Source organism: Nomascus leucogenys, unplaced genomic scaffold (genome assembly GCF_006542625.1).
Source record: "Nomascus leucogenys isolate Asia unplaced genomic scaffold, Asia_NLE_v1 Super-Scaffold_285, whole genome shotgun sequence".
Classification (NCBI taxonomy): Eukaryota; Metazoa; Chordata; class Mammalia; order Primates; family Hylobatidae; genus Nomascus; species Nomascus leucogenys.
In genome coordinates, this window is record NW_022095770.1 from 3,383,830 (window position 1) to 3,411,739 (window position 27,910).

The 27,910-nt window shown below is 38.2% G+C and overlaps 2 protein-coding genes across 17 annotated transcripts in view; one reads left to right on the forward strand and one right to left on the reverse strand.

Moving 5' to 3' along the window:
- Positions 1–7,991: 7,991 nt before the first annotated feature.
- Positions 7,992–17,767, reverse strand: ZPBP2 (zona pellucida binding protein 2). 2 transcript variants are annotated; one of them, XM_003278244.2, is made up of 8 exons: positions 17,525–17,767; positions 17,317–17,382; positions 15,044–15,169; positions 14,234–14,395; positions 13,369–13,587; positions 12,732–12,814; positions 10,421–10,601; positions 8,737–9,204 (listed from the first exon to the last, which is right to left on the reverse strand). In XM_003278244.2, exons 1-8 carry the CDS (start codon positions 17,574–17,576, stop codon positions 9,077–9,079), a joined length of 1,017 nt encoding a protein of 338 aa, XP_003278292.1. In that variant the 5' UTR covers positions 17,577–17,767; the 3' UTR covers positions 8,737–9,076. The 2 variants fall into 2 exon arrangements, with proteins under 2 accessions (XP_003278293.1, XP_003278292.1); XM_003278245.1 differs by lacking the exon at positions 17,317–17,382 and having other exon boundaries at positions 7,992–9,204; positions 17,525–17,729.
- A 3,856-nt stretch (positions 17,768–21,623) lies between these two features.
- Positions 21,624–27,910, forward strand: part of IKZF3 (IKAROS family zinc finger 3) — a 103,088-nt gene continuing 96,801 nt past the window's right edge. For 13 of the 15 annotated variants that reach the window (XM_004091394.3, XM_030808170.1, XM_030808169.1 and 10 more), the window contains exon 1: positions 21,630–21,816. In XM_004091394.3, coding sequence (XP_004091442.1) covers positions 21,810–21,816 — 7 coding nt within the window. In that variant the 5' untranslated portion in view covers positions 21,630–21,809. Of the gene's footprint in view, positions 21,817–27,910 lie in introns of all 15 variants that reach the window. The other 2 variants (XM_030808175.1, XM_030808174.1) reach the window with 2 other exon arrangements.

The following is a 27,910-nucleotide window of genomic DNA, read 5'->3' on the forward strand; positions in this document are numbered from 1 at the left end:
GAGACTCTGTCTCAAAAAACAAAAACCAAAAAAAACCCCCAAATACTGGCTGAGTGTGGTGGCTCACACCTGTAATCCCAGAACTCCGGGAGCCCAATGTAGGTGGATCACTAGAGCTCAGAAGTTCGAGACCAGCATGGGCAACATGGCAAAACCTGGCTCTACCAAAGAAAAAAAAATTAGCTGGGTGTGTTGGTGCATGCCTGTGGTCTCAGCTACTCAGGAGGCTGAGGTAAGAGGATTCCTTGAGCCCAGGAGGTGAAGGCTGCAGTGAGCCGAGATCATACCATTGCACTCTGGCCTGGGTAACAGAGCAAGACCCTGTCTCAAAACAAAGCAAAACAAAACAAAATACCATATGTTCTCATAAGTATGAGCTAAGTAATGAGTATGCAAAGGCATACAGAATGGTATAATGCGTATGAGTATTGGAGACTCAGAAGAGGGGAAAGTGGAAGGGGAATGAGGGATAAAAAACTACATATTGGGTACAATGTACACTACTTGGGTGAGGGGTGCCCTAAAATTTCAGACTTCACCACTATACAATTCAACCATGAAACCAAAACCACTTGTACCCCTAAACCTATTGAAATAAAATTAAAATAAAATAATGCCTAAAAGTAGCATCAACATGTGATTAGAATAAATAGCTCTATGCCAGAGTAAAATTGTCTATTTCAAGAGACAAAACTGTAAATATATAACACACTTAGAAAACCACAGCAGGATACACAAGCAGTACTGGTAAAATTTAGCCCCCAATATGCGGTGGAATTAGAACTGCTTTATTTTGGAAAGATGCAGGTTGAGTATCCCTAATCTGAAAATCTAAAATTTGAAACTTTTCTAAGTGTTGACATGATGTTCAAAGGAAATACTCATTGGAGCACTTTTGATTTCGGATTAGGGATGCATTTTTGATTTTTGCATTAGGGATGCTCAACCACTAAGTATAATGCAAATATTCCAAAATCTGAAATCTGAAACACTGCTGGTCCCAAGGTTTTTTTTTGTTTGTTTGTTTTATTTCTTTTTATTATTATTATTATACTTTAAGTTTTAGGGTACATGTGCACAATGTGCAGGTTTGTTACATATGTATCCATGTGCCATGTTGGTGTGCTGCACCCATTAACTCGTCATTTAGCATTAGGTATATCTCCTAATGCTATCCCTCCCCCCTTCCCCCACCCCACAACAGTCCCCAGAGTGTGATGTTCCCCTTCCTGTGTCCATGTGTTCTCATTGTTCAATTCCCACCTATGAGTGAGAACATGCGGTGTTTGGTTTTTTGTCCTTGCAATAGTTTACTGAGAATGATGGTTTCCAGTTTCATCCATGTCCCTATGTTTTTTTTTAAAGAGGGTCTTGCTCTGTCACTCAGGCTGAAGTGAAGTGGCATAATCATAGCTCAGCCTCCTGAGTAGCTGAGACTACAGGTACATGCCACCATACCGAGCTATTTAAATTTTTTTTTTTTTTGTAGAGACGGGGTCTCACTATGTTGCTCAGGCAGGACTCAAACTCCTGGCCTCAAGTGATCCTCCTGCTTCAGCCTCCCGAAGTGCTGGGACTACAGATGTTAGCCACCATGCTTGGCCCCAAGTATTTTGAATAAGGGATACTGAACCTGTATGGTGATTGAAAAAAGTAATGAGATATATTTATCAATGTTAATTAGCAATCTGTTATAGTTATGCAGGAAACAAAGCCAGCTCACAGTGAAAATAAGACATCACTATCTTGACAGAAAGTCCTTATTTCAGAATAGCTATCTATTAGCAACTGGTTATCATTAGGTTAAAGGAAGAAAAAAAAGTATACCAAGCTAACACTGATCAAAGGAAAGCTTGAGTAGCTATATTAATTTTGGACAAAGTAGATTTCTGAACAAGGAAAATTATCAGGGATGAAGAAGGGTATTACATAATGATAAAGGGGTCAATTCTCCAGGAAGACATAACAGTCCTTTATAGGTGCCTAACAACAGAGCATTAAAATACGTGGGTTAAAAACTAACAGAACTGCAAAGAGAAATAGACAAATCCATTATGATCCTTGGAAACATCAACACTCTTCTATCAGTGACGGACAAATGCAGCAGGCAGAAAATCAGTAAAGATATAGTTGAACTATGGAATCATTAATCAACTGGATCTAATTGACATTTACAGAATCTCCATCCAACAATAGCAGAATACATATTCTCCTAAAGCTCACATGAAACATTCACCAAGATAAACAACATTCTGGACATAACAGAGTACCTGAGCAAAAAAATTTTTAAGAGATGCTTATGTTGCCCAGGCTGGTCTCAAACTCCTGGCCTTAAGCGATCCTCCTACCTCAGCCTCCCAAGTACTTATCACATTTAAAACAATAAAAGCAAGCCGGGCCTGGTGGCTCACGCCTGTAATCCCGGCACTTTGGGAGGCCGAGGTGGGCGGATCACCTGAGGTCAGGAGTTCAAGACCAGCCTGGCCAGTATGGTGAAACCCTGTCTCTACTAAAAATACATAAAAATATTAGCCAGGCATGATGGCGGGCACCTGTAGTCCTAGCTACTCGGGAGGCTGAGGCAGGAGACTCGCTTGAACACGGTAGGCAGAGGTTGCAGTGAGCGGAGATTGCACCACTGCACTTCCAGTGGGCGACAGAGTGAGACTCTGTCTCAAAAAAAAAAAAAAAAAGAAAGAAAGCCATACACAGTATGCCTGCAGACCACAATGGAATTAGACTAAAAATCAATAACGGAAAGATAGCTGGAAAATTAAAAAATATTTGGAGATTAAACAATAGGCATCTAAATAACACATGGGTCAAAGAAATCTCAGAAGAAATTTTAAAATATATTAAACTAAACAAAAATGAAAATACAACTTATAAAAACTTGTGGGATTCAGCAAATGTTTAGAGGGAAATTGATAGCATTGAATGCACATATCAGAAAATAGGAAAAATATAAAATCAGTAATCTAAGCATGTGCCTTAGATTAGAGGTACAAGTTTCTGGAAACTAGAGGAAGAAGAGCAACACAAACCTAAAGCAGGCAGAAAAAAAGAACTAGTAAGAATTAGAGCAACAATCAATTAAATTGAAAGCAGGGAATCAACAGACAAAATCAAGGAAACCAAAAGCTAGTTCTTAGAAAACATCAGTAAAATTGATAAAACTCTGGCCAGGCTAACCAAGAAAAAAAGGGGGAAGACACAAATTACTAATATCAGAAGTAAAAGAGGGATTATCACTACTAAACATTAATGTTATTAATGACATTAAAAGGATAATAAAGGAATATTATAAATAATTCTATAATTTGATAATTGAGATGAAATGAACAAATTACTTAAAGGACAAAACCTACCAAAATGTATACAAGGAGAAACAGATATTCTGAATAGGTCTAGATCTATTAAAGAAATTGAATTTTTTAAAAATTTTTTTATTTTTATTTATTTTTTTTGAGACAGGGTCTTGCTCTGTTGCCCAAGGCTGGAGTGCAGTGGCATGATCTCAGCTCACTGCAACCTCTGCCTCCTGGGTTCAAGCAATTCTCGTGCCTCAGCCTCCTGAGTGGCTGGGATTACAGGTGCCCGCCACCACGCATGGCTAATTTTTGTATTTTTAGTAGAGACGGGGTTTCACCATGTTGGCCACGCTGGTCTCCAACAACTGAGCTCAAGTGATCTGTCAGCCTCGGCCTCCCAAAGTGCTGGGATTACAGGTGTGCACCACCATGTCCAGCCAGAAATTGAATCAATAATTAATAATCTTCCAAGACAGAAAGCATCAGGCCCAGATAGTTTTTTTGTTGTTGTTTTGTTTTTTAGTGGCTTAAAACAACACAAATTCCCCAGGAGTTCAAGATCAGCCTGGGCAATATAGTGAGACCCCGTCTCTAAAAAACAAAACAAAACAAAACAAAATCACAAAAATTTGCCATCTTACAATTGTGTAGGCCAGAAATACAATATGAGTCTCATTGGGCTAAACACAAGGTGTTTGCAGGACTTTGTTCCTTTTTTGGAGGCTCTACAGAAACCATTTCCTTGCCTTTTCCAGCTTCTAGAGGCCACCTGCACTCCTTGGCTCATGGCTGTCTTCCTCTGTGTTCAAAACCAACAACATAACATCTCTCTGACTCTGTTTCTGTCATTCCCATCTCTTCTCTTTCTTATTTGTTTCCATCTTCCTGTTTCATAAAGACCCTTGTGTTTACATTGTACCCACCAAGATAATCAAGTATAATCTCCCTATTTTAATGTTTAGCCACATTAATTCTGCTGTAACTTTATTTAATTCACCTTTACATGTAATTCAACATATTCACAGGTTTTGTGGATGAAGATGTGGACATCCTTGAGGGGCCCTTATTCTGCCTGCTACACTATTCCAGCCCCTTCACTATGATTTTTAAGTACATTCCAGTATTTGTTAGAGGCCCAGACAGCTTTACTGGTGAATTCCACCAAACGTTTAAGAAATAAATGATACGTATTCTCTATAATCTCTTCCATAAAAACTGAAGCAAAGGGAATACTTCCTAACTCATATCCTATGAGGCCAGCATTACTCTAATACTAAAACCAGATAGATATTACAAAAAGTAAAACTCCAGACTAATATATCATGAACATAAATGCAAAAATCCCTAACAGAATATTAGCAAACTAAATCCAAAAATGTATAAAAATATTTATTCACATAGCCGAGAAGGATTTATTCCAAATATGCAATGCTGGTCCAACATTTAAAAATTAATTAATGTAATCCATAACATTAACAGGCTAAAGAAAAATCACATGATCATATTAATAAATGCAGAAAATGCATTTGACAAAATCTACTACCCATTTGTGATAAAAATTCTCAGCAAACTAGGAATAGAGGGCACTTTGGGCGGCCGAGGCAGGCGGATCACGAGGTCAGGGGATCGAGACCATCCTGGCTAACACGGTGAAACCCCGTCTCTGCTAAAAAAAATACAAATTAGCCGGGCGCGGGGGCGGGCGCCTGTAATCCCAGCTACTCGGGAGGCTGAGGCAGGAGAATCGCTTGAACCCAGGAGGCAGAGGTTGCAGTGAGCCGAGATAGCGCCACTGCACTCCGGCATGGGCAAAAGAGCGAGATTCTGTCTCAAAAAAAAAAAAAAGAAAGTCTACAAAAAGTCTATAACTAACATCACACTTAATGGTGAGAAACTAGATGTTTTCCCTTTCTTTTAGACTGGGCATGAGGCAAGGATATCCCCTCTCACCACTCTTATTCGACATTATACTCAAAGTCCTAGCTGATGCGATAAGATAAGAAGGAAAATAAAAGGTATACAGATTGGAAAGAAAGAAATAAAACTGTCTTTGTTCACAGATGATATGATTGTCAATGTAGAAAATCCCAAAGAATAGGCAAAAAATTCCTGGAACTAAGTAATTATAGTAAAATCACAGGATATAAGGTTAATATACAAAAGTCTATTGCCTTTCTATAGAACAGCAATGAACATTTGGACTTTGAAATTAAAAGCACAATATCATTTACATTAGCATGAAAAAATTTAATATTAAGGCATAAATATAATAATAAATGTATAGGATCTATATGAGGAAAACCACGAAACTCCAATAAATCAAAGAATATCGAAATAAATGGAGAGATATTCCATTCATAGATGGGAAGATCTAATATTGTTATCATGTTAATTCTCCCCAACTTGACATATAGATTCACTGTAATCCTAAACAAGCTCCAAGCAAGTTATTTTGTGGTTATCAACAAAATGATTCTAAGGTTTACATAGAGCAGCAAATGACTCAGAATAACACCAAATTAAAGAAGAAAGTCAGAGGACCGACGCTACTCAAATGTGAGACTTACTGTACAGTAATCAAGACAGTGTGGTATAGACAAAATAATAGACAAAATGATAATGGAGCAGAATAAAGAGCCCACACATAGACCCTTACAAATGTAGTCAACTAATCTTTGACAAAGGAGCAATTGTTATTCAATGGAGGAAGAACAGTCTGTTCAACAAATGGTGCTGGAACAATTGGATATCAATATGCAAAAAAACGAATCTAGACATACAATTTATACTTTTCATAAAAATTAACTCCAAATGGATCTTAGACTTGCATATAAAGCATAAAACTATATAACTTCTAGAAGATAACAGGAATATATAGTTACCTTAGGTTTGGCAATGAGTTTTCAGATATGACAACAAAAGCATGACCCATGAAAGAAAAATTATTAAGTTGGACTTTATTAAAATTAAAAACTTCTTCTCTGTGAAAGGCATTGTTGAAGGAATGAAAAGCTGAAAGAATAAAGCGAAAGAAATTTTTTGCAAATTTTCACAAAGAATGTGAAAAAAATCTTTGCAAACTTGTATTTAATTAAAAATTTAGAAAAAAAGAAAAGAAAAGATGTCACCTTGTCAGATGTCAGTCAGCTCAAGCTGGTTGATAATGTTGTCTATGTCTTCTACATCCTTTATGGTTTTTGTACCAGCTGTTCTATCAATTATTGAGAGTAAATTATTGAAATATTTAATTATTGTCATCAAGTTATCTATTTTCATTTTTTTAATTCTTTACATTTTGACTTGAATATTTTGAAGCTCTGTTAGGTGCGGATACATTATTTCTTCTTGATGTATTTAACCTGTGTTCATTATGAAATACCCCTTTCATGCTGAGTAGTACTTGCTTTAATATCTATTTTGCCTGATATAGACATATTCACTTGAGCTATATTATGGTTACTAATTGTATAGTGCCTATATTTTTTATTTTTACTTTAGGAGTATTAGTGTCTTTGAATCTAATGCATTTCTTTTGCAGGTAGTGATGGTTGAATTTTTCTTTTTACTCAGTCTGTCTGACAATTTCTGCCTTTTGATTGCATTAGAACTATAACATTTAATACAATTATTGATATGGTTGTACTTAAATTTACCATTTTGCTAATTGTTTTCTGCATTTCTCCTGTCTTTTTGTTGTTGTTGTTGTTATTTTATCTTTAACTGGCTTCTTTTTTGTTAAATAATGTTTTCCAGGGTAGATTTTTAGTTTTTCTGTTTTTGAGTTGCATTATTTCAGTTGTTTTCTTAGTGGTAGTGCCAGTGATTGCAATATGCGTATTATCCTATCACAGTCTACTTCAGATTAATATGGAAACTTAGTTCTAGGAAAATACAGAACCTTGCCTTCAACATTGCTTCACTTTCTTTCTTGTCTTTTGTAATTTTATCATATATATTACATGCATATATGTTGCAATCTATTAATGTAGTATTTAATTTATTGTGTTAATAAACTTAACATCTTTTAAAGTTACTAAGAAAATAAATTGGAATATTAACTAAAAAAAATGTGTATCCAAAATATACAAAGTCCAGCCTGGGCGATGGAGCAAGACCCTGTCTCAAAAAAAAACAAAATATATATACACATATATATATGTGTGTATATATATATGTGTATATATATGTGTGTATATATATGTATATATATGTGTGTGTGTATATATGTATATATATGTGTGTATATATATGTATATATATATATATGCAAAGAACTCTTAGAATTCAACAATAAGAGAATGAAGAACCCAATTAAATAATGGGCAAAGGATATGAACAGACACCTCACCAAAAAGATACACAGATGGCAAATAACCATATGAAAAGATGTTCAACATCAGATGTCATTAGGGAATTGCAAATTAAAACAATAAAATACCACCATACACCTATTAGAATGGTCAAAATAAAAAAAAAACTAACAATACCAAATGCTGGGAAGTATAAGGGTAACAGGAATACTTTTTCATTGCTGGTGAATGCAAAATGGTAAGCCACTTTGGGAGACAGTATGGTAGTTTCTCATAAAACTACACATAGTCACACTCCGGCAGTCATATTCCTAGGTTATTTACACAGTTGGGTTGAAAACTTATGTTCATACAAAAACCTGCACACAAATGTTTATAGCAGCTTTATTTTTAATCACCAAAAACTGGAAGCTATCGAGATTTCCTTTAATGGGTGAATGGATAAACACACTATGCTATATCCATACAATGAACATTATTCAGCAATAAAAAATGAGCTATCAAGTCACAAAAAGACATGGAGGAACCTTAAATGCATATTGCTAAGTGAAAGAGGCCAGTCTAAAAAGTCTACATACTGCATAATTCCAACCAACTACATGACATTTTGGAAAAGGCAAAACTGTAGAGACAGTAAAAAGATCAGTGGTTGCCAGGGCTCAGAGGGAGGGATAAATAAGTGAAGCACAGAGGATTTTGAGGGTGGTGAAACTATTCTGTATGAGACTGCAATGGTGCACACATGCCATTATGAATTTGTCAAAACCCACATAACCTCACAACACAATTAATCTTAATGTGAGCTATGGGCTATAATTAATAATAAATTAATATTGGTTCATCATTTGTAACAAATGTGCCACACTAATGCAACATCTTAATAATAGGAGAAATTGTGTAAGGAGGAATGAGGGTATGGGGTGCGGTGCGTGTACGGAACTCTATATATTATCTGCTCTATTATTCTGTAAACCTAAACCTATACTTTAAAAAATACAGTATATTAATTTATCTTAAAAAATAAAATCATAGGGACCAAAATAAATAACTTTTTTGGTTCTAATACAAAGATAATATACATGCCTTTATATCATACAAGAGTGATTCCAAACAAATATATGGAGAGTATAAAATTTTTATTTTATTATACTTTGATACTGTCCTTGACCTTACTATACTCTTAGGTACACAGCAACATACCGTTTGTAAACAATAAAACATTTCATTAAAAATCATCCATTAATACTTGAAGTTTCCTTTGTACACTAGAGATACTGGATTAAATGCCTTCTTAGAAATGCCATGTTAACCATTTATTTTAAAGTTTCTAAAATGCATGTTTTCCAGTGGTTTGGTCTTACTGATTTTACTTAACAGAACTATCTATGATGCTCTGGGATGTGAAAATCATCTCATGTCCCCGACTTCCACAAGTAAGTAACAATGCTTTCGCCTCTAATCTTCATATTGTTGATTTTCGTTTGAAGTTTGTGGGCAAGATTTAGCTCCGTAGGTAAGGACGGAAACGCAGGTCTGACAAGTTACATTAACATCAGGACTAAAAGTTGCAGGACTACAAACCACTGCAGAGGAAAACACAGGTAGTAATTATAATTTAGAGGTATTTTATGCCTCTACCACTTGGAGGTATTCTATACCAACAATATAAATCTGCCTTTAATATCACACCATTTCAGTACCTATATTATACCAGGTAGTGTTCAGCCCATTTAAGTTGTGGAAGATTATGTGAGTTTCAAACTTTATAATTTGATGATCTTAAACATAGGAGAAAGTAAGAATCCTATTTTTTCTTTTACTATCAGCATTTTACAGTATCTTCTGCAGTGCCCCATTTATGAGTTCCTATTTCTAGTTCTCTAGTTCCTATTTCCTAGTTCTCTGCTTTCTAGGTAGGACCATTCTGTTTTCCTTCATTGTACAGTAGCTTAAGACAGAACATTACAGAAATGTTTATAATACAAGAGAGTACATCATGAAGAGTTAATATACATTAAAATAACTATATTTAGAAATTTGGGCTTTGGCTGGGCGCAGTGGCTCATGCCTGTAATCCCAGCACTTTGGGAGGCCAAGGCGGGCAGAGTGCTTGAGCTCAGGAATTCAAGACCAGTCTGGGCAACAGGGCGAAACTCTGTCTCTACTAAAAATACAAAAATTAGTCAGTAAAAATACAAAAATTACAGCTTGCACACTTGTAATCCTGGCTACTTAGGAGGCTGAGGTTGAAGGATGGTTTGAGCTTGGGAGTCAGAGTTGCCGTAAGCTGAGACTGTGCCACACTGCACTGCAGCCTGGGTGACAGAGCCAGACTCCATCTCAAAAAAAAAAAAAAAAAAAAAGGCCAAGCATGGTAGCCCACACCTATAATTCCAGCAGTTTGGGAAGCCAAGGCAGACGGATCCTTTGAGGTCAGGAGTTCAATCGAGACCAGCCTGGCCAACATGGTGAAACTCTGTCTCTACTTTTTACAAAAATTAGCCAGCTGTGGTAGCTACTGGGGAGGCTGAGACAGGAGAATCACTTGAACCCGCGAGACGAAGGTTGTGGTGAGCTCAGATCATGCCACTGCACTCCAGCCTGGGTGGACAGAGTGAGACTCTATCTCAAAAAGACAAAAAAACATTGGGGCTTTGAATTTTTACTTCCCTTTAGCTAAATATATTTTTTTTTTGGTAACAGAATCACTGTAAAGATTCTATTCAGTTATGCCAAGTGAATTACTTATTCTTCTGACTCTATAACCTAAATATTTAGAAATTTATATTTTATAGTTACCACAACAGCTAGCGCAATTACTGTGTAGACTTTCATTTTTTCCAAAGCCTGGTTGACAGCTATCCAGACGTACTACTTGCAAACTGTGGTCCACAAAATGTACTGCTGGTAGAGTTTTATTAAGGTTATGATAGAAAATATATGCTTGGCTCCGAAAAAATTCTTCTATTCGATCTCTTGCCTAAGGTTGAAAAATATCAGAGAAAGGTACAATTACTAAACCATGAACCAAATTTATCCTCCAGTATCACAGGCAATAATGTACTATAAGCATGCCATACTTTATGTAGATAAATTCCTGAAAAGGTGAGTGTTAACACCAAAATTAGTCTAGCCTTGACCTTATCAACTGTTGTCAATTAATATGTGCAATGGTTAAGAAAAATTGGCTGGGAGCGGTGGCTCATGCCTGTAAACCCAGCACTTTGGGAGGCCAAGGCGGGCAGATCGCGAGGTCAAGAGATCGAGACCATCCTGGCCAACATGGTGAAACCCCGTCTCTATTAAAAATACAAAAATTAGCTGGGCATGGTGGCATGTGCCTGTAGTCCCAGCTACTCAGGAGCCTGAGGCAGGAGAATCGCTTGAACCTGGGAGGCAGAGGTTGCAGTGAGCCGAGATCATGCCACTGCACTCCAGCCTGGCGACAGTGAGACTCCGTCTCAGAAAAAATAAATAAAAATTAAAATTAAAATTAAGATTAGGCTGGGCGTGGTGGCTCACGCCTGTGATCCCAGCACTTTGGGAGGCAGAGGTGGGTGGATCACTTGAGGCCACGAGTTCGAGACCTGCCTGGCCAACATGGTGAAACCTCGTCTCTACTAAAAAATACAAAACTTAGCCAGGTGTAGTGGCAGGCACCTGTAATCCCAGCTACTCGGGAAGCTGAGGCACAAGAATCACTTGAATCCAGAGGCAGAGGTTGCAGTGAGCTGAGACTGCACAGCAGCCTGGGTGACAGAATGAGACTCCATCTCAAAAACAAAACAAAATAAAATGAAAAGAAAAAATAAGATTAAAAAACTTGTTTTGAATTATTTGCAATGTCTATCCCATATGTAGATAATTGGGTGTTCATTATATCTAATTTCCATGATCATCGAAGAAAAAGAGCCAAGCAAAATGGAAAGTAAGACTTTTCTTGGCCAGGCGTAGTGGCTCACACCTGTGATCCCAGCGCTTTGGGAGGCAGATGTGGGCAGATCACGTGAGGTCAGGAGTTTGAGACCAGCCTAGCCAACATGGTGAAACCCCATCTCTGATAAAAACACAAAAAATTAGCTGGGTGTGGTGGCGTGTACCTTTAGTCCCAGCTACTTGGGAGGCTGAGGCAGGAGAATTGCTTGAACCTGGGAGGTGGAGGTTGCAGTGAGCTGAGATGGCCACCACTGCACTCCAGCCTGGGCAACAGAGCAAGACTCTGTCTCAAAAAAAAAAAAAAAAAAAAAAAAAAAAAAAAAAAGACTTTTCTTTAAAAGCATTATAAACCGATGATGTAAATTTTGGGTTTTTGAGCACAGAATTTAATAATAACTAATTTTAACTAAGTGCTTCTCATAAGCCATGCACAATACCAATTAAGGATATGAGCTCAGGAACTAGACCAGAGAGTGAAGGGATTTTTAAGACTATGTCCTTAGCCTCTGAGGATGGTAGAGGGAAGAGCAACTATTATGACCAATATAGATATAATTTTGGAAGCACCATTGGCTTAACGTAGGGTGACATGTTTGTGAAGTTGTTCTTTAAGCCACTATTTAATCATCATTTGGGGAACAAAGACCAGGGATCTATCCTTCGGTCACAGATAAAATACATAATACTAACCTTGGGAACTATCTAATATTACAGATGTGCTACTCCAAAATAACACATCTTGATACTCCAGCTCTCTTTTGAGAAAGAAAAAAAAATCACATCTTGAAATAAGAATCTCATAATCTCAGTTTAAAAAACTGAAACCAAAAATCAATAATACTTAAAAAATCAATATTATTAATACTTTATATTCTTTTTAAAAAAATTATTTGTTTCCTCCTTAGAAATGTTTTTATTATTGATATATATTCACAAGATGGAGAAATAGGTTTTTAAAGAAACGTTTCAATACAACGAAGTATTTACAAAAATTTTTCAAATAGCTTTATTGATTTTCAAATACTTCCTCCTTGGCTGAGGCAGGAAGATCACTTGAGCCCAGGAGTTGGAGGCTGCAGTGAGCTATGGTTGCACCACTGCACTCCAGCCTGGGTGACACCCTGTCTCTAAAAAAAGAAAGACAAATACTTCTTCCTTACCATGAAATTCTCACCTGGAGGATATTATGATTAGTGGTATCTTCACAGTCAGCAGGTCCATTGCAAGCACCTTTCCACCCTGGCGCAGAAGGATTAACTGAAGAGAAAAAAAACGATAGATTCACAAAGGGATTCTGAAAAGTTCCAAACATTTCAATAAAGGTCCAAGGGCTGAATTCCGTGTGCATGCAGGCACGTGTTTAGCCCAGCTATCTAATCCTAGTAATAAAACAGGGTGCACAATTTGAATAATTTATACTCGATGGTTTCACTCCATCTGGGGGCTAATGTAAGTAACTACAAGGCTTTAAGATGAATAGAAATGAATTTGGTTTGGTTATTCACTTTTACTAAGTTTTCAAAAATACAATTTAAAATTCTGTAAGAAGTTATAAGTGAAATATTAGCTGCATAAAGGCTGTATTAACATTGATTTTTAAGAAGCAACAATATGTCATATTTGAAAGTAATTAATTAGTGTGTTAAGTTTTAAAACCATAAACAGGCTAAGGTCAACTACATACTTTAGTGCTTAACAAATATGTAAGACCTATTACTTTTAAAATATATTATATTAATATGGTAATTAATTTTGCAATCTATTATGGTTCAGGACTAAATTCAAAATTAAAGAAATTTAAAAAATTTTACCTTGAAATGCTATAAATAGCTCACGGATGAGGCCATGTTCTGGAATTTCAACAGAATGGCATTTATATGATGGCTCTATGACATGGCATGACAAATCAGACATTAGATTATCCAAGATTTTCTTTAGCACTCTAAAGAATACATCATTGTATCTCCCTATACAAGACTTTGTGGTAAAACGTACAGCCATCCGATATGAATAATCAGGTTCCCGATAGGCTTTAAAAAAAGAAAGATAAGAGTGAAAACAATCGTGCCTAGCATTAATTTCCTCTACCAAACAATTTTCAAATACCATGTAATACTAAATCCCATCAATCTTGCAATCAGCATAGAAACTTATCTAATAACGTTTTATCAGTTAGTCCTCACAAAAATACATAAAACTATTAACTTTAATGAAAATGTTATTTTCATCTGATAATTATCTACTTGGTACAACAAGAGAAATGGCTTCTGTGGGTTGGCTATATAGATAACTGTATCAAGAAAAAGAAAGACTTTTTGGGGAGGGCCTTAATTCATAGAAATTGTCATTGCTGTCAGCACAACCCAGTGAAAGGATCATTAACTTGCTTTTATAGAATTAAAGATCAGTTTTTAAATTACCTGCTAAATTGTGATAAAGTAGATGTGCTTGCATATCTAGATAGAGGCAAATAGGGAGCTGAAAGAAGATTATTTAGGATAAACTATCTTGATGTCAACTTAAGAGTTTGTTTAGTCAAATACATCCTGAAATATTTTGTAAGTCATAATTGGTGATAGTCACCTATTACAGGCTCATTTTCATTAAATGAAGAAACCATACACTTAATTATGATCCAAACTAAATGTATAAGTTAAAATGTGCCTAAATTCTTACCAAAGACCATAAAATCATATCTCTTTTTGACTGTTTTTTCTTCTTGGGTTTCTGCTTTAACAGTCTTATAAGAAAGAGTACATGTGTAAAGTCCAGACAAAGGCTCCAAAAAATCTTTCACCATCAGCTGTCCAGTTTTAGTTATATTTATTCTATTATTTCCTAAACAGAATAGTAAATTACTTATTTAACATATAACATATCAAGCATTATTTAGTACACTTGGAGTTACAAATAGATACAAAAATTTTAAAAATTAATGAACTATCTCAATTTTAAGAATCCCACAAAATCTTAATTCTGTCATATTATTCTGTGGAAGACTACATGAGTTAAGTACACTTTTGAAATATATTTTGGTTTTCTTTGTTTCTTGGCATCTAGTTTCAATTGGTTCATACCAGTAATTCAGAAAAAGAGATTACACTGCTCTGCGGTACTATACAATTTCTTCAGACAAGATGGAAACTGATTAATAATACTTACGTTCCAAGGCACTCTAACATGATGAAAAATTATATATTAGATATTTCATCTCCTATTACTGGTACTACAATGATAAATTTTAGGTTTTATAAAGACCTTTGAATTAATACAGCTCTGAGAAGCAGGGCACAAAAATTACTGCTTCAGTTTTTGCATAAAGAGAAAATAAGGAAGTGGCCAAAATATAACATGATTTTTCTAAGTAGGGAGCAAGAGAAACTGCCATTAAAACTAAATTTCAATTTGTTCTTTCCAATAAGTAATAGTGATTTTCTAAAAATATGTTCATATCATTAAAAAAGTACACATTAAAATCAAATTTACCTGTTAACGTCTTTTCATTAGGCCCAATCCATAAGTAGGTGGGGTCCACTATTTCTTTTTTAGAAAGCTTAAAATCCATACAGGTAAGGACTGGACTATTTTGATGTAACTTTACATATATTTTGTCTGTGATGAAATAAAATAATGTATAACTACATTATATAGCAAAGTTAAATTAAGAAATATACTCCTACCATTTTGTGCTGAAGACACGAATTAGTTCTTGTTGGATTTCACTATTTTAAAAATCAATATATAACATTTAGAACGCTCGTCTGAAGTCCTTTTTGCTTCTCATAGTAAGTTTTTTAAAACTCTACACTATTAGTCATGAGTCATGATATTTTTCCATATTACAGTTTTGTTTATAAAAATACACGATACATTTAAAGTTCATTTTAATGTACAGATTCAGAACTCACTCAAATCATAATTTTCTGGAGGGTTGGTGGAAGCAATTCAAAGTTCAGAAAAGGCCTGGGCACAGTGGCTCATGTCTGTAATCCCAGCATTTTGGAAGGCCGAGGCAGTGGATCACTTGAGTCCAGGAGTTTGAGACCAGCCTGAAGAAAATGGCAAAATCCCCTCTCTACTAAAAATACAAAACTTAGCTTGGCGTGGTAATGCGGGCCTATAATCCCAGCTACCCGGGAGGCTGAGGGTGGAGACTCGCTTGAACCCGAGAGGCAGAGGCTGCAGTGAGCTGAGACTGCACCACTGCACTCCCACCTGGGCAACAGAGGGAGACTCCCTCTCAAAGAAAGTTCAGAAAAAGACTTCAGCAAAACTATTTTAAAGATGATCAGCTGGGAGCGGTGGCTCATGCCTGTAATCCCAGCACTTTGGGAGGCCGAGGTGGGTGGATCACCTAGCTCAGGAGTTCAAGACCAGCCTGGCCAACATGGTGAAACCCTGTCTCTACTAAAAATACAAAAAAAATTTGCCAGGCATGGTGGTAGGCGCCTGTAATCCCAGCTACTTGGGAGGCTGAGGCAGAAGAATTGCTTGAATCCAGGAGGCCGAGGTTGCAGCGAGCCGAGATCACACCACCGCACTCCAGCCTGGGCGAGGGAGCAAGATGCTGTCTTTAAAAAAAAAAAAAAAAGATTGGCTGGTGCTGTGGCTCATGCCTGTAATCCCAGCACTTTGGGAGGCTAAGGCGTGCGGATCACTTGAGGTCAGAAGTTCGAGACCAGCCTGGCCAACATGGTGAAACCCTGTCTCTACTAAAAATACAGGAATTAGCCAGGTGTGGTGGCGCACGCCTGTAATCCCAGCTACTAGAGAGGCTGAGGCAGGAGAATCTCTTGAACCCAGGAGGCGGAGGTTCCAGTGAGCCAAGATTGTGCCATTGCACTCCAGCCTAGGCGACAGAGTGAGACTGTCGAAAGAAAAGAAAGAAAGAGAAAAAAAAGAAAGAAAGAGAAAGAAAGAAAGAGAAAGAAAGAAAGAGAAAGAAAGAAAGAAAGAAAGAAAGAGAAAGAAAAGAAAAGAAAGAAAGAAAGATGATCATGATTACCCTAAGGGAAACCTGATGTTTAACTGTAAATTTTCTCCATTGGGAACAATAATTAAGCCTATGTGAGGCATACTGGGAAGATGTGTGATTATTTCTTGTTTCTGGTTTGGTGGACAGAACGATGGTATGCTTGGAATCACTGCAACCCGGAAAGATATTAATTTTAAAGCCTACTGAATGCCAGGCTCTGAGCACATAAAGACAACGTCCTACAATTTGGTTGGGGGTCGGGGAGAGAACCCAAGCACAGAAGGAGTCTAAACATGACAAATTCTATCAACTGGCTCAATTTATCTAAAATTAGCAATGTAACTAATTTTCCTTGGGAAAGTTTCACTGCAGAGATAAAGGACATTTGAGCTGAGCCCTGCAGGATGCGTGGGAGTTTTTCCAGTTAATAAGGGGAGGATTAAAGATATTCCAAACAGAAGGCCTTGGAAATCACTCCTTTGCGTGGGTTTCCCGCGTTGCAAAGCAGCAGAGACACCTGGAAGTGAGATGGCATCAGAGAGAGAGAGATCTGGAATAAATCCCAGCCCCTTGTGAGCTGTAAGGCTTTAAGGCAAGGCGACACAATAGGGGTCGCTGTAAGGATGAAAAAATGCGACCGTCGTGAACTGCCAAGCAGATGCTTAGTATAATAGATGCTCAATAAACGCTGGCTCGTTCCCCTACTCTCCAGAAAGCTCTTCCGGGAAGAGCTTCGCAGTTCCGGCCCCTCCAATCGGCCCGCGTGTGCAGAGGCCCTTATTACCTGGCTGTCCTGTCTTGCCATAAATGAAGCCCTTCGCATTGAATAAGGTAGAACGCGGGCATCGGACTGCGGAGGGAAGAAAACACTGACTTTTAGTTAGAAGAGGAGCGGGGTTCAGAGTCGGGCAGGGCAGGGCGAGGCGAAGGAGGCAGGACCGGGAAGCTCGGGCAGAGGGAGAGGCCTGGGGACCAGGTGGAGGGAGCCCCACCTCCTGTGAGGCACCAGAGCACCGCGAAGAGTAGGACCCACGTTCGCATCATGGCTCAGGGGCTGGCGTCGCAGGAGGCGTCGAGGGACAGACTCCCTCCTACCTCAGCCCTGGCCCAACACCTCCCCACCTCCTCCACAGTGCAGAGCAGAAAGCCGGGGTCGCCTCCCCTACCAGTCGGTCGCCACCGCGAGAGCGGACGCGCAGGAGAACGCATGCGTGCTTCGATTCTCACGCGCGGGGGCGGGGCGACGGCGCTGCAGGCGAACGCCAGATCCTCTCGCGCCCACGCGGCAGCAGGCATGCGAACTTTTCGCGCCTCGCCTCCGGCGCCATTTTCCCGCGCTCCTGGCCCGTTGCTCTCTGAGCGGAGCGGAAGGGAGGAAGAGAATAAAGGAAAAGAAGCCACGGTGTCGCATTCCGGGGATTCCCCAGTCTAGGGGATGGAGGGATCAAGGAGAGAACACCGCGCGTCCCAAGGACCGTGGTGGGGTAGGGCGGCTAGGGGATGCGATGAGGAATCCCCTAGGAAGGGGACCTGAGGAAGGCAGCGACTTGTGACAATTTTCTCCTCACGTGAAGCAGAGGCCCGCGTGGGGATTTCCTACGCCTCTCTTCTCATGAACGCTGAAACTGTGTGTCGAATCTCTTTCAAACTGACACGCGATTTTTACCTAATTGCATTCTTTACCAGCAAGACCAAGACCCAGAAGAGCCACTACTGAGCCAAGAAGGCGCCTCCGGGCCTTCCCACTCTAGAGGAACGTTGAATCTTCATTTTCACTTCAAGTATGAGGCGATGTGAGAGACCTCCCCCAGTGCAAACGTATCTAGGTTGATGAAGTGACCTTGCTTTAAAAATGGGCCCAATTGTAAGGCCCATTGGCCGTTTCTGTAGGGATGGAGCCCGACTGGCCTTTTCTGTAGGGATGGATGATTAGTCAAGATCGGGGAGCTCCAAAGGGGATCATGCCCGCGTCTTTGATGGTTCCTTCGTGGCCACTAGTTTGGTGGCCCGAAAGGCCCTGTGTGTTGTCTGTTTCTTAGCAGCGGGACACCACCCTCAGTAGTGGTTTTGAGTAGGCTGGTTAGTAGAGAGAGCCCAAGGTTCAGACAGGGTGCAGAATGGTTATTTTGGGTGAGACCAAGAGTTTTCGGTTTTATTTCCTTTGAGCCGAGTCAGTACTTGGACTCTCTCATATGGTCCAGGAGCAACCTTTGTCAGTAATTTCATTTTTAGTCACTGTTAATTTTACCTATATAGCATAAGCCATGAAATGTGACTCAGTGAGTCAGATCCACCCATTGTCAGTTACCATGTCTGGATTCATGGTCTGGTCTCAACTGTTCTCTTCTTAAGGTGATGATAATGAAGACAGATTTAGGCATTATCTTTGATTCCCTACAAGTTCGTCATTCCAGTTTTAGTCAAAGCACATTATATATCCACAGTGTGTTTTATTGACTTCTCGGTTATTGTAAGTAATTGATCCTTGTAAATCCTATGTGATAAACTAAATCCTATGAGAGGAGACTTAACCAAATGAGTAATAGTTGTCTGTCAGAAGTACCCATCCACTCTTTTTACATAAACTTTTTATTTTAGAAGAGGTTTAGATTTACAGAAAAATTGCAAAAACAGTACAGAGAGTTTTTACATACTCCCTCCCGATTTTCCCTGTTATTGACATCTTACATTGGTATGGTACATTTCTTACAATTAATGAACGGATATTGATATATTACTATTAACTGAAGTCCAAACTTTATTCAGATTTCCTTAGTTTTTCACTCAATGTCCTCCCTACCTCGTTTGTTTTTTTGCTCCAGGATCTCATGCGGGAAGCCACATTACCTATAGTCATCGTATCTCCTTAGATTCCCCTTGGCTGTGTCAGACTTTTCTTGTGTTTGAAGGTCTTGACATGGCTTTAATTGGTGAGGTATTTTGTAGAATGTCTCTCTACTGGAATTTGGTGTCTTTCTCCATATTAGACTAGAATTATGGATTCTTAGGCGGCAGATTACAGAGATAAAATTACATTCTCATCACATCATATCAAGGGGACATACTATCAACATGCCTTATCGCTTGATGTTAACCTTGGTCTGCTGGCTGAGGTACTGTTTGTCAGGTTTCGCCACTGTCAACTTATTCCCCTGCTTTCATACTATACTCTTCGGAAGGATGTCACTTTGTGCACCCACACTTAAAGAGTGGGGATTTATGCTGCATCTCCTTGAAGGTGGAGTAGCTACATAGGTTATTTTACCAATCCACTTTTAATCCCCTTAAGTATCACTCTTGGGAGTCTGAAATACTCAGTATTGAACTATTTACAGAGTACTAACACGTTCCACTGTCAAATATACAGAACATTGTAATGGAAAATCATAAAGTTTCCTTACAACTTTTTTTTTTTTTTGAGATGAAGTCTCGCTCTGTTGCCCAGGCTGGAGTTCAGTGGCATGATCTCAGCTCACTGCAACCTCCACCTGCTGGGTTCAAGCGATTCTCCTGCCTCAGCCTCCCGAGTAGCTGGGATTACAGGCATGCGCCACCACGCCCAGCTAATTTTTGTATTTTTAGTAGAGACAGTATTTTGCCATGTTGGCCAGGCTGGTCTCGAACTTCTGACCTCGTGATCCACCTGCCTTGGCCTCCCAAAGTGCTGGGATTACAGGTGTGAGCCACTGCGCCTGGCCTACAACTTTTTCATAACCAAATAACTTTTCATCCTCATACCATCCCTGTGAAATTTTACGGTTCCTCTTCTGCTACTTTTGATGTGCTATTTTTGCTTTTAGAAACTAACAAACAACAAATTTCCCCTTTCAGTACTAAAATTAGACCTAGTGTTTAGAGTATTTCTCCAAAATTGACATCCTGCAGAACTCCCAACTCGTACAGTTATAGAGATGCTACTGTGGTGCTTAAAGCCAGTGTAGTTTCTTACCCACTTGAACATATTTATATATACTATATACACACATCACATAGACTGCCTATACCAACGACATACTATGGTTTAAAACTACAATTCATAAAATTACAGCATGTATACTTTAACTTGTGGATTTCTTCTGATATGGACAGCTAATGCACAAACCCTCAACCTTAAGTCTCAAATATATTTGTATGTACTAATATAATTTTCTAATAGCGGTGACAGTGGCCTTTTGAGACTCATTCGTATATTGTTCAACACGCTGGGTATCTTTAGAAGGGCTCACCTGAACAATGTCCCTTAGACCTCAGTGTGAAGAAAAGTTCTGCTTTGAAAAACAGTTTTGTGGTCACTTCCCCTTTCCTCTCTCTGCAGTCAAATGTGTGCTTTACCTCTGGACAGTAGGGAGGGTGTTGGGAGAAGATGTTGACTGATACATATCTGTATACTAACATCTTTAAGTTAATTTTACAATCTTACTGCCCCCAACTTCCACCCTTAGCTCTACTTTCTTTGCTTAATTTTCTGGTACATCATATATGTATTTTTGTAAGGTGTGTATTTAGAAGAAGGCAGGCTGGGAGAAAATAAACACACTCTATAAAACACTCCCTGTATTTATATAGAGTGGGTAGTATTGTGTGAGTGGTGGCAAATAAATCAAGCAGTTCCCAGAGGGAAAACAAAAGTGAGATAATTGCTCCCCAAAATTAAAAAGTTGAATTGATAGAAGTGCCAAAATCCTTTCCAGCTGTCTTTCCGAAAACTTGGACCAAAAACTTTTACCATGTGCAATGAAAAAGTGAGGAAGGAAAAAAAAATACTTTGAAAGAAGGGGGTTCTCACTGATACTTTCCACGGCTGTTAATCACTGAATCTAGACAAAAGTTCCAGATCTTCCTCAATTTAAGATAAACGTCTTTGAATTTGAGCTTGCCAAGAAAGCAAGGCTGACCCCCAACCCTCCGTGTGATGTTACTTTTCTCATCCATTATCCTTCTAAAATAGACATTTTGAGACAATTTAGTGATGCGACATTTCCATCCTGTCGGGGTTCCTTAGGTTTGACATTCAAAAGGGGGCTGAGGCGCGGAACCCGCGGCACTCCGCGGCCAGCGTCCTTTAAAGCCGCCGCCAGCCAGCGCCGCTGTAACCCCGCGCACCGGCAGGTCGCCGGCTCCTGCCCCTTTCAGTCTGCGCCGACGCGGCTGCCGGATCCCGGGGACTCCCCGCGCCGGGAATCTCCCGCCAGCTGCGCGCTGAGTCCAGGCGAAGGCAGGAGCACGTGGAGAGGCCGGGTAGCCACAGCTGCAGCTCCAGCCTGGCCCGTCAGCGACATGGAAGGTGAGCCTCCAGCCCGCTTCTTTTCTCCGGGGTCTTTGAGAAACTTGACCTGTGCAAGCAGCAGAAAGAGTTTCTTCTGAATCTCAGTTTTGCTTCTATTTACTTCTTTTGTCAAAAGTAAATATGAGGTATTTCAGAGGACAAAGCGCGTCGGTTCTCTTACGTCTCTCACTTGTCCTTCCCCCGCCCTTTGGAAAGTGATAACTTCTTCGCAATTTTATTTCTAAAGGGTTGTCAGACATGGGGGTCTACCCTACATCTGCAGAGGAGGAACACTTAAGGGGTGTCCCTGAAATGGCTGCAAATCTGGGGGTGGAATAACCAACCCTTTTGGATACTTTTTCCTTCATGGCCTCAGTGTTTATTGGAATTAGGCTAATCTGAGTAACTTGTTTTCTTCCAAGGGTAAATGGTGTCATATGGGAAAGGTACATTTTAAAGCGGTTGGCATTTGCAGTTCCCTTGGAACTCGATCTTCTAATGAGTCTTCTTTACCCAATGCAAAAATCAGGTTCACATTAGGAGTTTCATATGAATTAATTTTGAAAGTCGTAACACTATCCTTGCTTCTCAAACATTTTTCATTCTATACTTCCTTGGGATACCTACTGTAAACTCTTCAGTGGTCTTTTCAACAATGGTTTCTAAAACCTTGAAAATGGCAAATGCATCTCAACTCGGGGGAGATGGTGGGATTAAGAAATTCAGAATTTCATTCTATTAAAAATGAGATATTGACACCTAACTAAAATGTTACTTTGATAAATATGAAGATTGTGGATATTTTCTTCGTAATAATGGAAGGATCTCTAATTAACAATGAACTGATCTTTGGCAGCTTTATTTCTAGAGTATATGAAGTTGTTAAAATATCACAAACTTTGTGCTTTTAATTTTTTAAATTAGGACTTGAAAACTTTAAAAATTTTGCATTTTTAACGTTTAAATAATGGTTTATTGAAGTGTAATTTTTAACAAACGTTTTATTGGCCAATAACAAGAAAAAAAAGTCGGGCTGTTGTATACTATGGGAAAAATAACTTTTGAAAAGCTCTTATGCTTTAATTATTACAAATGATAAATTTGTTTTTATGAAATTATAAATCAGTACTCTGACACTATTTTTCCTAGCCTTAACCATACCACGTATCAAGGAATAATGTACAGAATCGTGTAAATCCATAGAAACTGGAGTATTTCTCTATAAATGTTAATACTTCCAAATTCATTTATTTAATGTGCAATAAAGAAACTAGCGTATCTTAGGTTATTGGTGTACTAACACAGATGTTTAATAAGCCTGGATGAAGACTCCCTTAAGAAGGAAAGAATGAAAACTTGTGTAGAATTTAATTTAGAATGTGTAGACTATAAATGGAAAGAGAATATAGATCAATAATTTTTTAAAGTTCTGTTTACATGATTAGATTAAATTTATAGGTCCATGGAGATAGATAGTATAGATTATGCTTAATGAAAAAATTTTAACATTTACATTTTAAAAAGAGTTTAATTATGTGAATTTGGCTATTTTAATGTCAGGTCCTTTGCAGATAGAGTATTTGATGTGGTAAAATATCTAGTTCATTATAGCTACCCAAAATAGACTAATCTGGCCCATGTTTTTGATATTTAAAATATTTTTATATCATCTTGTGGTTTTGATCTCAGTCTAGAATAGAGATTTGGTCTATAGTGTATACCTCTCTTGGCAATGTAAGAAAGTAGAATACTTCATGGAATACCTTTATTTTCTGCCCAATTTGGGGGTCACATTGATTCATAACAGTTTATTGTACAATGCAATACTTTATATAATTCCTTCAGCATATAAAGTCATTTAACAAATTCATTTATCTTTTAATTAATTTATTGAGACTTTCTATGTATGAAGATGTCAGATGAATAAGCTTTTGAAATAGAAATCTTGTAGAAATGAAGATTTAATGAATATACTAAATCAGAAGCTATAACTTTTTAATTTTCTCACAATCTGTGACCTTAAATATTTTCTACCCAAAGACTCTTTATGAATCACTAAATTTTATTATTTGTACTATAACATCTCTTCTGTCTGTTATGGTCGGGAAATGAGGTGGTTCACAAATATGAATTTCACAGGTAATGGCAGACTTCTTATTTAATGTAAAACATTTTTATTTTTAACAATATTGAGTAAAGATTTTTCTAAGTATATTTATTACGCAGCTCCTTGCTTTATAAGCAAGGTACACAAGAGATAAATTTATCTCGGCAACTCTTGAGTTACTGTTCTCACCATCAGATCATGTATTATTCCATAATATATTCTCACAGGGGTTTTGAGCTGAATGCCCCTACACCAAACATACCTAGGATATTGTACAATTTTTGTCTGCTTCTTGATGTCAGCTTATATTTCTTACCACATAGATTTTGTGGTAGTAGTTTTTTGTTTCAGGTCCCTTTCTATGTTCTGGATGGCTGAGATTAACAGAGATAAAGCCTGTAGATGATGGAATCTGTTTGCCCTCCGTTGTGAGTGTATGGAGGATGAAATACGAAGGTTTTAAGAAACAAAAGCCACAGAAAGGCCGTGGCGTCCTGGTAGAACATAATTTTTCAAAATTCCTGTTTGTGCTTCCTTTAATCCAGTATGCTGTTTCATGCTTCCATGTCTTTGCTATTATGTTCATCTATTCTCCACTTGCTTATGCCTACTCATCTTTCAAGACTCTGCCCAGGCATCATCGCCATGAAGGCTCTACGATGACCTTCTTCTGATGACCTCTTCTGATGACCCAGTGCCTTCTGGTGATCACCCCTACCCAGTCTCTCATGTTCCTTCACCTCAGCTAAGGGCCTCTCCTTTCTGTGTATACTTCTACCACATTGTGTTGAAATTATTTATTGATTTAGATGTTTATTCCCCTTCTGGTCTTTAAGCTTCTGGAGAACAGAGACTGTGTCTTGTTTTTGTACACTGAATGCCAAAGACAGTTTCTGGTTCATAGAAGGCCTTCAAATTTGTTGCATTCAATTAAAATAGTGCTGAAAAAGTACTTTTTATTATGTTTATTGTGATGCATTTTATTTAAATAAATTTTTAAAGTAGGAGATTGGGGCTAGTAATTCTTTGATAAAACTCAGTAATTTTTTAAGCATTTAAACTGTGTAATTGAAAAAGAAAGCTTGGAAAACAAAAATGTTATAGGATATTTTTTGCTAGACTGTCACTTAAAGCCAATTTTAACAAAATTAGATTTAGGGGGTACATGTGCAGGTTTCTTACATAAGTATATTATGTGACGCTGAGGTTTGGGCTTCTATTGATCCTGTCACCCAAGTAATGAGCATAGTTTCCTATTGGTAGTTTTTCAAGTTTTTCAACCCTTGCCCTCCTCCCACCCTTCCCCGTTTTGGGGTCGTCAGTGTCTAATTTAGGGGTCACATTAATTCATAACAGTCCATGTGTACCCAGTGTTTAGCTCCCACTCGTAAGTGAGAACATGCGGTATTTGGTTTTCTGTTTCTGTGTTAATTCACTAAGAATAATGGCCTCCAGCTGCATCCATGTTGTTGCAAAGGATATGATTTCATTCTTTTTTGTGTAAAGCCAAATTTTAACTGTTAAATTTACATAAGCAGATTTCAGGATCACAATTAGTCCATTAAAATATCCATTGAATATGAGCAGAAACTTGTTTTCTCAGTAAGATATAGATGATGCCATAAAAATAGCATACACTTTCAAGTGATACTTCAAAAATACATTATTATAAACTTTTCATTCATACATAAACGTATATACTTACACTTATTTAGGACTAAAAGATTATTGGTAGATCTTTTGTCAGACATCCAGTTTTTTTTTTTTTTTTTTTTTAAGAGATAGTCCTCGCTCTGTTGCCCAGGCTACCACAAACTCCTAGGCTCAGACGATCCTCCTGCCTCAAACTTCTGAGTAGCTAGGACTACAGGCATCCACCACCATAACATGGTAATTTATTGTACAAACCGCCATGACCTGCTAATTTATTATCTTTTATTTTTTGTAGAAATGGGGGTCTCGCTATGTTGCTCAGGTTGATCTTGAATTCCTGGCCACAAGTGATCCTTCCTCCTCAACCTTCCCAAGTGCTGGGATTACAGGAGTGAGCCACTCTGCACCTGGCCTAGATAGATGTCCAATGATAATTGGCTTATATGTCAAGCTATTGTTCCAGACCAGGTATGAGAAGAACTCAGTGATTAACACAGAAACTTGCCTATAGTAGGAGCTCAATAAATGTTTTTTGTCCTAAGCATTCATTAATTATTTTGAAAAGAGACCCTACACATCACAAGGCCATAGAATGTACTCTGCCATTTCGCCTTTATTAAATTTAGCTCCATATTAACTGGTATATTTATGATAATTAGAAATTATAAGGATGAGGCTGGGAGTGGTGGCTCACGCCTGTAATCCTAGCACTTTGGGAGGCTGAGGCGGGCAGATTGCTTGAGCCTGGGACTTCAAGACTAGCCTGGGCAACATGATAAAACCCTGACTCTACAAAAACTACAAAAATTAGCCAGGCGTGGTAGCACATGCCTCTAGTAACAGCTACTTGGGAGGCTGATGTAGGAAGATGGCTTGAGCCTGGGAGGTCAAGGCTACCATGAGCCATGAGCATGCCACTGCACTGACATGAGCATGCCACAGCCTGGGCAACAGAGCAACACTCTGTCTCAAAAGAAAAAAGAAATCATAAGGATGACACCAAGGCCTTTTGGATCACTAAAAAAAGATGCAATAATGAAACAATAATTATAATTTACTTATAATATATGTAGATTGTTTGAAAAGTAATCTGTGTATAACTTTATTAATTAATATTACTGTATAACTCATCAAGATACTTTTATCCCTAGTGATTCTGAATGAGGTTATTTTTTCAGTCTAATTGAAATCTGGTTTTTGCATCTAAAATTAAAAGTTTTTTTTTTTAAATTAAAACGTTACTTAAAAAATTTAAGGGCTGGGCACAGTGGCTCACACCTGTAATCCCAGCACTTTGGGAGGCCAAGGTGGGAGGATTTCTTGAGGCCAGGAATTTGAGACCAGCCTGGGCAACATGGTGAGGCCCGTTTCATAAAAAATAATAATAAAATAAAAATAAATTGGCCTGGTGTGGTGGTGTGCACTTGTAGTCCCAGCTACTTGGGAGGCTGAGGTGGGAGGACGGCTTGACCTGGGAGTTTGAGGCTTCAATGAGCTGTAATGACGCCACTGCACTCCAGCTTGGGCAACAGAGTGAGAACCTGTCTCAACAACAACAACAAAAAATTTAAGTCCAAAGTGGTATAGAGTAAATGAAAATAATATAGAATTACCATATTATATTAAATACCAATACCATCTGACAATATTATATTAGATATGTGTCCAATCCAGGAGATATTTAAAAACTGGATACTTGATGGTTACAGGCACCTGTAGTCCCAGCTACTCGGGAGGCTGAGACAGGAGAATTGGTTGAACCTGGGAGGCGGAGGTTGCAGTGAGCCAAGATCACGCCACTGCACTCCAGCCTGGGTGACAGAGTGAGACCCCATCCCAAAACAAACAAACAACCAAAAAACTAGGTACTTGATAATGGATATGAAACAAAGTGCATTCCTCTTTACTTATTGTCTACTTAAAATCAGCTTACTGAGTGATTTTTTGTAACAGTGGAATTGGCACTATGTCACAATTTGTACTTAGTAGTGTTCTTAGAGATGAAATTTTTGGCACATTAGGTTATTGTGGGTTTACAAAGGAAACTTTTCCTTCTTTCTTTTCTTTCTTTCTTTCTTTCTTTCTTTCTTTCTTTCTTTCTTTCTTTCTTTCTTCCTTTCTTTCTTTCTTTCTTTCTTTCTTTTTCAATAGAGCAGGGTCTCGCTATGTTGCCCAGGCTGGTCTTGAACTCCTGAGCACAAAAGATTCTCCTGCCTTGGCCTCCTAAAGTGCTAGGATTACAGATGTGAGCCACCAATGCCCGGCCAATGAAGGAAACTTTTAAAATAAGAAATGGAAAACATTTCAATACTGTCACTCATGAAACAGTACAAAACTATTATTTTTCTACTT

Bases quoted from the DNA above. Each gene is read 5' to 3' on its own strand.
- ZPBP2 (XM_003278244.2), bottom strand. From the start codon at position 17,576: ATGATGCGAACGTGGGTCCTACTCTTCGCGGTGCTCTGGTGCCTCACA. The intron at 17,383-17,524 runs GTGGGGCTCCCT...TTCCCTCCGCAG, and splicing joins GCTCTGGTGCCTCACAGGAG to TCCGATGCCCGCGTTCTACC. The intron at 9,205-10,420 runs GTAACTATAAAA...TTTCCTCTGCAG, and splicing joins TAATTGCGCTAGCTGTTGTG to TGGTTTGTAGTCCTGCAACT.